Genomic DNA, 11,706 nt, shown 5'->3' on the forward strand with positions numbered 1-11,706 from the left:
CTACACCAAGACAAATTTGGGCCCATATGACAGTTATTTCAAATTGAACTAGCAGTGACATGATAAAATAACTTTGATTAGTTCAAGGAAGGACAGCAATGATTGATATAGTCTACTTGAGTTTTTTTTCAAACAATAAATCTCTGTGCTTCAAAATAATATTATAAAACCTTCAGTGTAGTGTGGATGTTTCAGTGAAAAGAAGAGACACCCCGATGCTCTGTTTATTTTTCAAAAAGTATTTGGACTGATAGCAACATTTCTGCTCAGCTTCTGTTCGCACCAACACCAGTTGTTTGCTAATGACTGGATGTATGTTCCATGTGTAATGTGTGTGTGTGGGTGGGACTTCTGGTGTGCTGGAGAATTCATGAGGCAGCCACTTGTCTTAGTGAGATAAAGAGGGTTTTTTTTGGGGGGAGAGATTGTGTTTGTGGGAGGGGGCTGGGGTTGACATGGACAGGAATGGACAGTTTAATTAATAACCACCATGCATTTCTCCCTGACCTCAACTGGTCACAAATGCTTTCACTAGAGTCCAGACACAAGCAACGTAATGTTCATTAGTAAACGTTGATTAAACTGTAGCTCCCGGTGTGGAAATCGGAAACAAAGCTGAAAAAGAGGAACGTTAGCAGGCAGGAATTCAAAATCAACTAACCACCACAAGGTAAGAAATGTGAACTTGAGTTCGAACATATTTCAAGTTCACTGGTAAGCAGGTGATTCTTTATGAGTCTGCGACGTGCTATTACAGTATGTGTGAGGTTTGGCTGTTTTGTGGGGTTGTTAAAGAGGTCCAGGGGTTTCTAAATCACTGTGGGTTGCTCTTGGATCTCAGGGGAAATTACACTGAGTTAATTAAAAATCTGTGGCAGATCTATGTCTATGAAAGTAATGTTTCACATGTGACCATGCAGTGGCCTTGACACCAGAAAGGCTACGGTTACATTTAAAAGCATGTATGTTATTCAAATTGATAGATTGTAGTTACAAGTCAGCCTTTACCCTTTGATTAAACGAGCCTCTATCTGTAACTGAAGGCTTGCTTGCAATATTTTAGTGATATTTATCTTAGAAAGATAACATAACACAGATCTATTTAAAGCTTACATCAAGTCAAACGAGCTCCTAGTAAATGTGTACTTGAATATGTGAAATGTCATAACTGCTCTGAAAGGATTCAGAAACAAAAAACTCTATGACTTGCTCTTAGGGGGTCGTTATTATGGGTTGACTTTCACCCCCCACCCCCATGTAGGCTACTGAACATCTCATCCCTGTCTGGGAGACAATACTTGTCAGCTGTGGTGATGTAGAGACTCCAAGGCTGATGTTTAAGTTCATTCTGGTGCAGGTTTCAAAAGATCCTGCAGACCTATAAGAGTGTCAAGAAGATCTTTACCAAGGATCACAAATTGCATAATTGTTATGCTTGTTACAGATTTACCCAGAGTCTCTCTTCTGCAAAGTCCAAACTCTGCTGGTGCCCGACGACCGTCTTGAATGAATGAGTGGGTGGGCTATGACTTTACTGTGGTGGAACCGCTGCAAATCCCACCCAGTGATGAATTCTCCATCACAGAGAGCTCCCACCTCTTTGGTAAGTCTATTAAGCAGGAAACAGGTCACAGAAAGAATACAGCCACTGTATTGCTTTGAGCAAAATGCTAATACTAGCATGCGAACATGCTCACAGTGACAACAACACGTGGATGTTTAGCACAGTTATGTTTATTTTAGCCTTATACAACTGAAGTTGAGGGTAACGTCATTGTTTTTGCAGGTATTTGTTCATGAAAACCTTATCGCCAAATTTAAAATCTCACCCAAACATGACAGGTAAAAAAGCAACCTAATATTTGTTAAAATTACTCACTCTAGACCAAAGCCTTTCTCCCCCTTTATCAACACAGCTGTTCTATCAATCAGATCCCAAAACATTATCCTGATAATGTTATATAAAAACTATATCATATGTGTTCAACATACACATTAGATTATTATCAAATCAACCAATCAACTACTTGCTTGCAACTGCTTGAAGCAAACTGTGCAAGACACACCCTGTGAGTTGTAACAACATGTGATGCACATGGCTGTCCAAAACTAGTTAGCAAACAAGCATATAAGTGAAATAAGAAGACGGAAAGATAATAATTGAATCATCTACTTTCATTTCAAGTTATTGCAGTTGCAAACGCAATCTGGAATAACCTAACTGTAAAAAAACACAGAGGACCAAAAGGTGACCAGGATCACTCTGTGTCTTTCTAGTGGAATTGGTTGTTTTATTAACCCTATTTGTAAAGGTTGTATTGGTAAATATTTATAAATGTATTTCAATATCAATACATCTGAAAGACACATTTCGAATATGAGGTTAGGTGGTGATGGAGCGGTACAAAGTTAAGCTGTAACATCAGATCAGATCTTCGATTTTTTTGTCAAAATACAAACATGCAGGCAAAATGTTTCCCTTCACATCTGTGTTTGTTTGGCCAATCACAAATTCAAGCAACACCATACAGTAGCAGTCCATCAGTACTAATACCCAAATCTGTAAATGACTTCTGCTACTTGTAGTGATGTAAAGAAATGTGACTGTGTGGTTAATGAGTAGCCGTGGAAACCTTTGCTCCCCTTTAGATTTCTCAAGCAAGCGTCAAGGAGTTCAGTACTCGATGTGCTGTTCACGTATAAAGGAAGGTTTCCCATCAAACGAACTACATGAAAGATGGTTGTTGTTAGTTAGAGGCAGAAGAAGGATTGTTTAACTACTGGACTGTTGGGATCGGGAGGAAAGTCTTTTATTTTGAGAGTTTTGTTGCACGAGATGGCCATGGTCCAGACCAAGTCTTCAAGAGGTCAGTGTTACGCATACTTCACAGGTGTTGGAGAGTGTCTGTTGGCTTATATGGCAAGTTTGATTCAGGGATTTTTCTTGTAGACTAAAAATAAAAAATCGCTGTACCGTTGAAAATTAATCTGGAAGTCTGTAATGATAAAATAACAAACTACATCTGCTTAATATTATTGTACCTGTTTCACAAGTGCCAACCTGTTCGTAGTTCAGGTTTGATGTCACTCTAAAAGACAGTGTGCTCTGTGCAAGCAAGTTGTTAATCATTTATGAGTTTATAATATGTGTTGTGAGGGTAACCGACTACTGCTGAGCCAGTTTCTGTTCCAGTAACAAGCTTCTGCAGGGAAGCACAATAAAACTGTCTTGTGGAGTGTTTCCTTATCAAAGTTGAGGGTTTAATTATATGAGGTATCTAACTGACAGCACCTTCCAGACAAATGTGTGAGTTTATACAAATTAAAGTGATTTAACATCTACAAAAATGTATTTTCTTTGGTGTGTTACACAATTGAACTCAAGCGGTCTTATTTAAGGAATCTGTCCATAATGTTAAAGCATGTTTTCATATCATGTAATTGGTTTAAAAGAGTAGTATTTTGTTTGTTTGAGTGAGTGGTCAAGCAGCAGAAAACAGAGCTTTGTTAATGTTTATTAATGATTATTTAACTGATAGATCAGCGGTAGGGACACATTGGTATTGTTGTCTCTATCTGATATTTAATCTTTGAAATAATGTTGTCCCAATTTTGGGATCTGAAGAAAATGTGTCAATTTTCCAGTTAAACTACTCTTTCTATTTGATTGATTTCTAACATTTAAGATTATTTTATGTTTGGCTAAATTATGTTATATCAAAGTTCATTCTTGACCTTGAAATGGGGAATGTAATCTTATCTCAAGGTCCATTTACAAGCTTTTTCAAGGCTATATCTCATGATCATTGTCAGAGAGGTTGGGTTTCCTCTGCTGACAAGGAGATCTTTCATTATTTTATCTCCATTCGGGGGCCACAAGAAGCAGGTCAAATCTGAGAAAAAAAGCAAGAAATGGACGTTAAGTGCGTACATGCTGTTTTTAGGTGGTTTTTATAATCCTTCTCTCCATCCTTCATTCTTAGATATTCTGGCAGACCAAGGCAGTCCTTTCCTGCAGGACCCTGACATCTTACCCTTCACCTATCCCAGCACACAGTATCCTTCCATGGAGCCGACTATGTCTTCCAACCCTTACTACTCCAGTCAGAACTTCTACCCTCAGTACAATGGAGACGAATGGTACTCTCACACAGGGATATATGAACTAAGGAAAGGACCCCTGGAGGTCGGTTATGATGCTGAGATGGAGGATGTAGCAGCTGTGGTGCCTGCCGTGTGCAAGAGGACACGACACATGTCGCAGGCGGGAAGGGTCAAAGGGGAGGAACTGTGTGTGGTGTGTGGAGACAAGGCCTCTGGATACCACTATAACGCTCTAACCTGTGAGGGATGTAAAGGTGAGAGAAGCGGTGCCCCTCTCTGTTGTTGCAGATTTCCCTGGAAAATGACACATTGCAAATCCTTAAAAAGATAAAGATTGATATATGTATACAACAGAAAGACAGACAGACAGACAGACAAACAGACAGACAGACAGACAGACAGACAGACAGACAGACAGACAGACAGACAGACAGACAGACAGACAGACAGACAGACAGACAGACAGACAGACAGACAGACAGACAGACAGACAGACAGACAGACAGACAGACAGACAGACAGTGATAGGTAGGTAGGCTGGTGGATAGATAGATAGATAGATAGATAGATAGATAGATAGATAGATAGATAGATAGATAGATAGATAGATAGATAGATAGATAGATAGATAGATAGATAGATAGATAGATAGATAGATAGATAGATAGATAGATAAAAGAAAAACATTCTTCATGAAAAGATTATCCAATTTGTGACCCTGGAATCGTGGCCTTTAGCTGCTCCTCCCAATGTATTGTGACGCTGCAAATTCGCCGTGATTCCGGTCTTACCCCCGGTGAATGGCTATGAGTGTAATTCCACACTGAAAATTTGGACAATGCCAGGAGTGCAGCAGCTGGCCTGTCCTTCCATTTCACTGAGAATAGGCTCGGGTCTACCCGGTGCTGCTGCCAGATTGGGTTCCCTCTCAGCTTTCTGCTGCACAATGCAGGAGCAACCTGAGCTCCGTTACGCTAATGCATGCTATTCTGCTTGATGCTCTGTGTCAGAATGTCTAATAACTGTTCCAAAGTTATTCTGTGTGTGTGTGTGTGTGTGTGTGTGTGTGTGTGTGTGTGTGTGTGTGTGTGTGTGTGTGTGTGTGTGTGTGTGTGTGTGTGTGTGTGTGTGTGTGTGTGCGCGCGCACGCTGGAGCATGTGCTGGAGCATTGCCAGCTGGGTTCAATGCGGTCTCTTCATGAAATTATTTGATCAGTTTGTAAGAATGTAACTGATATCGCCTTATTTCTGATCTTTTTGGTAAATCAACTGAAATATTCATGAAGCAAAGCATGAATTAAATAGCTGACCATGTGTAGAGGAAGATCAGGTTCATAACTCTAAAAGTAGAAATACCACAAAGATATTATTTCAGATCTGCTGTAAGCTAGTAAGCTAACATATCTAACCTAGTCATACTAACAACTGAAACATTTACAATTATGAAACAGACTAACTCTGTGACAGGGGTTGTTGGCCAATGTAATCTGCCAATGTCAACAGTCGCTCCGGTCCCAGCTGTGTGCAGAGTTTTTGTAGCTTTTTGTTTAAGCTGCGTTCTCAGTAAATGTTGCGCATGTTTTGTCAAGTTGGTGAATGTTTTTTTTAATGATGTAGTTACAAATATTATTAAAAAGCACAGTTAAAAAATGTTGTGAAGCAAAGGTAAAAAGTATGGAAAACATTAAGGACAAGTACAAATGTCTTGGCTTTGTATCAGCATCTTCTGTACCTGGCTCATGATAATTTCTGCTTTTGTCAAACATGTTCAGGTTTCTTCAGACGAAGCATAACCAAGAATGCTGTGTACAAATGCAAGAGTGGCGGGAACTGTGAGATGGACATGTACATGCGCAGGAAATGCCAAGAGTGCCGGCTAAGAAAGTGCAAAGAGATGGGAATGCTGGCTGAATGTGAGTATCGCTGATCGTTAAGACACTTCATGTTTATTGTGTGACAGTATGTTTAAAGGATTTTTCATCAATGCAATTTGGAATGAAAACTGATAGACGCATTTGTATTTACTGCTACACATCAATTAAAACTCTTTTGCACCATCCTCATGGACACCTTATTTAGTCGAGTCAAGAGAGGCTGTCAAAGGCTGCCTTCATTTTCCATTCTGACATGGCCTGTTGAATTTTACCGGAGGGTTGGATGTCACTTAGCACACAATAGAAAGGTCCAGCTTCAGTTGCTAATACAGGAATAGAAATAGTTGAACAGAAACCTTAAGATCCATTCAGAGAAATTAACACCTTTGAAGTTGCTATGGATTTTTGCATCGTGACATCTTGTTATTTGGGAATGTAATCTCTTCTTGTTTCAGAAGCTGAGTATAATTAATATGTAGACAGAAATTGTAGATGTGAAAGTATACTTTCAAAATCTCTAAAGGATGATTAGTTATTGTGTCGAAAAAGAGCTGGGAGTCAAAAAGAGCAGGTGGATAGACGAGACTCCTGTTGCTCATAAATAGTGCACGCAAGTGATACATATTGCAAGGCGGCAGGCTTTAATGATTTGCTGGAGCAGTAAAAGCTCAACACACTTCTTAGATTGTTTTGGTCATAGTGTATATGACAGATGCTAATTTACTGGGGGGATTTGTTCAACCTCTCACATTTTCAAGTATTTTTTAAATAGGGAAGTTATTTATGGTTGAACGTGTAGGACCTATAGTTCACTTTGTTCATTAGTATTAGTATACTTTGTTCATGATAAAGGATAGTTAAGTAAAAATATATATTTCCCTTTGGTCAGTGCAACCAACATAACAATGAACACATCATTACATTATGATGCAGGAACAGTACAATTGAAAAACAATAAATCATAAGGAACAAAAAGAAAATCACGCAATGACTTAGCTAAATGTAATGTGTGACATTTGGATCAATTACTTGGGTTATACGTTCTGCTATTAAGATTGATAGAAGAAAATGACTCACTACACTTGACCATGAAGTTTTGGTACTGATGCTTATATGACATCATGATATAAGATAATGAACATTTACAAATGCTGAGAGCTGTGAGGTATTTAACACACATAGTGAAGCCTTTATCACCGCTGGCAGGCCTGCTGACGGAGATCCAGTGTAAGTCTAAAAGGCTGCGAAAGAACACTAAGACCTCCCCGGGACAGTCGACCGGAGATGAGACAGAAGCAGCGGACAACACAGACAACAAACAGGTCACCTCAACCACCAAACTGTCCAAGGTACACACACCGGCTGCCATGCTGTGAATAAGTGGAGTTATCCAACAATATTGAGTTATTCAATCCAATCCAAAAGAGTTGTCACCACAATGATGTCTTCTGTTTTATGTTCAGGAAAAAGTGGAAATCACCAAAGAGCAGCGGGCACTTATCAAAGCCATCGTAGATGCTTACAACAGACATCAAATTCCTCAAGATGTGACCAAAAAACTGGTATATTAGCTTGTATATCACTTAAATTACTGAAATGTTGAAAATTCATGGGAAATATTATTACCAATTTTTGGTTCCTACTTGTATTATTGGTTTCTACTACAACATGTTTTTATGCTTTGACAACAAGAAAAAAATAACATTTTATTGCTCCTGCTGTACATCTGAATATAACATTCGCCACCACACTGAAAAGCTCTGCTTCACTCCGGTCTTTTTATGCCCACTGCTTTGCAATATCAAAGCTTTGTTTGGAAATACTGTAATCATAAGGAGCCAAAACATGTTTTCTGACTGAAGCTGCCCTAACAAAACTGCCTGGCTTCATACATTTCCAACTTTTGTGAGTTGAAAGGCTCCAGATACTCAATGCATGCCCAACAACACATTAGTCTTCCTTAATATGTCCCCTTCAAAGATTTAAAATATACATTTGTGAGAATTGGCCACAGAGTGTAGCCTATTTACACAAAGCCAATACAGAAACACTCTCTGACCAGTTGTCTGACATGTATCTACATTTCAGACTGCAGTTCACATGATGACAAGACCTCTGATGACACAATAAGCACTACATACAGTATAGTTGTTGTAACCTATTGCTGGTGGAGTTAAAGCAACATTGGTTGGTTATCTCTCTGTGGATCTTGTTCAGTGCTGTTTACTCCTGTTGTTTTCCTGCAGCTGCAAGAACAGTACAGCGCAGAGGAAAACTTCCTACTGTTGACAGAAGTGGCAACAAGTCAAGTTCAAGTTCTGGTGGAGTTTACAAAAAACATTCCAGGTATTGTTTCCACATGGAGAATATTATAACAAATAGCCAGTGTATAATATTAGGACCATGGGTGATGACATACCACAACATCAGTGCAGTAGAAAAACATTAAGGCTGGATGTAATGAGTGGTTTGATGCCTCTGGCAGGCTTTCTCTCCTTGGATCGTGAGGATCAGATCGCTCTGCTAAAGGGCTCGGCTGTGGAGGCCATGTTCCTGCGCTCAGCTCAGGTTCTCAGCAAAAAGATGCCCAACGGACACACAGAGGTTTTAGAGGAGAGAATACGCAAGAGTGGTGAGTCAGCAACAGTTATCCATAAAATGTAACGCACAACATATTGTATATTTTTTCAGTTGGTAGAAACACACTAATCCTTGTTTTTCTAGTAGAAACCATGGTCTTTATCATAGAAAATATTCAAAATAATTTTGACCTTCAAGAGTCTTTAGGCCTTTTATTTGCACATGCAGCATCATGACATGTGTACTTCCACCTCCAGCCAAGCAGCCAGGTGTAGTCATATCCTTGTTGAATAATTGATCTGCCTGATCTGTGTGATCCAGCTTGGAGATGTGTGCTGACCTGTTGATCTCTGGCTAGGTGTAGGTTACACATGCACAAACACCCTGCTTGGGTACAGTTTCACTCAGTTCTGGCATGTGCGTGGGCATTGTGACAGGTAAAGGACGTCAGCCAAAGAAAAAAACAGTTCTTCTGCGGCACTGGATTCCATTTATTTAAGCATTCATATAGTTTGTTTTTTTATACATTACTTCCATATCAAATTGCTTACTAGTTTGGTGGCTTTAAGAAATCATTTTTATGTATGCGAGGTGTCACCATGTCATCCAGGTTGGACAGTTAGACAGACAGTGATGGTGGGGGTGTGTGTGAGTCACTGGGTCCCTCAGCGCAGCTCTGGTTTGAATGCTGGGGATAAGAGACATTTACACTAAAGGACAGTCTGGGAGAATAAGGGAGCAAAGCTGTCTGAAGAGACTATTGTTCTTTATCAAAACATCAAGAGTGCTATTGTCCACTTCTCTCCCTCAGAGACTCACTGGCATTTCTGAATGCTTGATGATGTGGTGAGTAGGAACTGTTGCCAGCAAAGTGAAAGCAAACATTTCAAATGATATAGAGAGCACATTGTAATTATCAATCTGCAGTTATTATTGAATCATTTTCTTAAGAAATAAAAAGGAATAAAAGAAGAAAAGCAAAGGCGTTTTAATTTTGCATATGATTAAGGTCTCTCAAAAACGTGTCCCTGATTAGAAATTAATGAGGCTGGTCCTCTTTCTACAGCATTACTACAGCTGTGTTTAATTTGCACAAAGGACCAGGTGATGATTGTGCAATTGACAGTACTTTTAGCATTCCAAAGTTGTCTCTTTTTCCTCCTTTGCTTAGCCAAAACCGTTATTTTGGATGCAATTCAGATTCATACGTATATATTGCTCAGAATAATATTCCCTTTGCCAACCTTTAAGTTACCCTTTTCTGTTTTCCTTGTGATCATAAAGATAAATATTAACACAGATTAGGGAGGGCTGTTGATTGAATGTCCTGGCTGTAAAACAAGCCTATTCTCTTCTCGCACTACTTCTTGTTCATTCATACTACCAGATATATAGAAGTCTTTTATTTTTTAAAGTTTTGAATCTCTGTTGTCCTGCACCATCATCATCTGCATACAGTTATAAATCACATCTCTTTTTGAGGGTTAAAAATCTGAAAACTTCAAGGTTCAAACATCCAAGTTTAAATGTTGTTGTCAGAAAGATTTCCAGTAAATACAAATACATAGATGCTCCAGCAGATTCAAAACGTTTAATGTTTAAAAGAGCCTAATGGTCGATAACCACAAAAGTTGCCCATAAATTCAACAATTTGGTTCCTTTAGTTTTTCTCTTGTGTGTGTTGTAACCACTTATCTGTGATCCAGGCTGTTGCCATGTTAGTGTATATGTGTCAAAGCTACAGTAAGTTATTTGTTTTTTGATAAAGGAATGCATTTCATTCTGCAGGTATGTCAGACGAATTCATGACACCCATGTTCAACTTTTACAAAAGCATTGGTGAACTCCACATGACACCGGAGGAACAGGCGATCCTCACCACGATAACCATCCTGACACCAGGTAAGCCATTATCCACAGCTTTTAATGATCCCATAGCATTTGGTAATTTGAGGAGTGTTTCCTACAGTTTTTGATGTTCTGAGAGGCTAATTATCATCCTCTCCAGAACGGCCTTACGTGAAGAGCCATGAGGCAGTAGAGAGACTCCAGGAGTCCATGCTGGACGTGCTGAGGAAGCTGTGTGTCCTGCAGCACCCACAGGAGCCGCAGTATTTTGCTCGCCTGCTGGGACGCCTGACGGAGCTGAGAACACTACACCACTACCACGCAGAGATGCTCACCTCCTGGAAGACCAACGACCACAAGTTTACGCCGCTGCTCTGTGAGATCTGGGACGTGCAGTGACCAACCAGGAGAGGTGGAGAAGCCTGCAGAGGAATGATAACATGAACATTTCAACTTGCAAGACAAATACATGGTACAAATAGAGCACATATTTATAGTGGATGATATGAGGATTTGGAATTAAATCCCTGTACCACCTGTTGATGGCATTAGTCATGAATCGGTGAAAGGTTTTCTTTATTCTGCGCTTGGATTTTTTATGGCTCATTTTCATGTCTTTTCACTGTGATTCAGCCAACTCTGACTTGACTCTTTGTTGAGATGTTTTCAGTGCAAAGAGGAAAATGTTGAAAGGTTGTGTACAACAAAACACCTTAAGTCCGACAAGTACAAACACTGAAACGTATTAAAAGAAACGATGGCGCTCATAAGGAGTGCTAACTTTAGATTATATAAGCTTGTTTTTTATTTGTGTAAGAGTACTTGCTAGATGTACTTGCTGTAAATACTACATGCCAAAGTTGTATGTTCTAAGTCAATAAATAAGATTATCAGGACAAAGGTTTACTTTAGAACATTCTTCAGACCTGTTAGTTTACTATTAATGGGTACATGTACAGACATAACAGTTCTTCTTGACCCCCCCCATACTCTTTATGAAACTCAATCTTATTTAACTGAGATAAATCATGCTCAAACTCCTCAAATAATATGGGCTGAATGTTACACTATCAATAACCCTAAGACTGATGAAGGTCCCATATATTACCTGCAGCAGCTAACAAACAACGACTTGTTATTATTCCTACATTTCAGTGCTTTTAAGAGCTTATATTTCATGTCAGTGGGTTATCAGTAATGCACCTCAAATGCAAGAGTTTAACTGTATTTTTGCGCAAGTAATTTCCTTTTGATAATTAAAAGATATTTACGATTGGCTGCTGACTTTTATCTATCGTCC

The 11,706-nt window shown here is 39.2% G+C and overlaps 1 protein-coding gene across 3 annotated transcripts; it reads left to right on the forward strand.

The window, feature by feature from the left end:
* The first annotated feature begins 470 nt into the window (after window positions 1-470).
* On the forward strand, window positions 471-11,682 carry nr1h4 (nuclear receptor subfamily 1, group H, member 4). 3 transcript variants are annotated; one of them, XM_063875783.1, is made up of 10 exons: window positions 471-670; window positions 1,445-1,603; window positions 3,984-4,358; window positions 5,877-6,017; window positions 7,185-7,327; window positions 7,442-7,540; window positions 8,225-8,324; window positions 8,464-8,610; window positions 10,347-10,460; window positions 10,567-11,682. In XM_063875783.1, exons 2-10 carry the CDS (start codon window positions 1,507-1,509, stop codon window positions 10,803-10,805), a joined length of 1,455 nt encoding a protein of 484 aa, XP_063731853.1. In that variant the 5' UTR covers window positions 471-670; window positions 1,445-1,506; the 3' UTR covers window positions 10,806-11,682. The 3 variants fall into 3 exon arrangements, with proteins under 3 accessions (XP_063731853.1, XP_063731862.1, XP_063731871.1); XM_063875792.1 differs by lacking the exons at window positions 471-670; window positions 1,445-1,603 and adding an exon at window positions 2,656-2,867; XM_063875801.1 differs by lacking the exons at window positions 471-670; window positions 1,445-1,603 and adding an exon at window positions 3,213-3,307.
* Window positions 11,683-11,706: the final 24 nt, after the last annotated feature.

This window comes from Eleginops maclovinus, chromosome 2 (genome assembly GCF_036324505.1).
Source record: "Eleginops maclovinus isolate JMC-PN-2008 ecotype Puerto Natales chromosome 2, JC_Emac_rtc_rv5, whole genome shotgun sequence".
Classification (NCBI taxonomy): domain Eukaryota; kingdom Metazoa; phylum Chordata; class Actinopteri; order Perciformes; family Eleginopidae; genus Eleginops; species Eleginops maclovinus.

Bases quoted from the DNA above. Each gene is read 5' to 3' on its own strand.
- nr1h4 (XM_063875783.1), top strand. From the start codon at position 1,507: ATGAATGAGTGGGTGGGCTATGACTTTACTGTGGTGGAACCGCTGCAA. The intron at 6,018-7,184 runs GTGAGTATCGCT...CACCGCTGGCAG, and splicing joins GATGGGAATGCTGGCTGAAT to GCCTGCTGACGGAGATCCAG. The intron at 8,611-10,346 runs GTGAGTCAGCAA...TTCATTCTGCAG, and splicing joins GGAGAGAATACGCAAGAGTG to GTATGTCAGACGAATTCATG.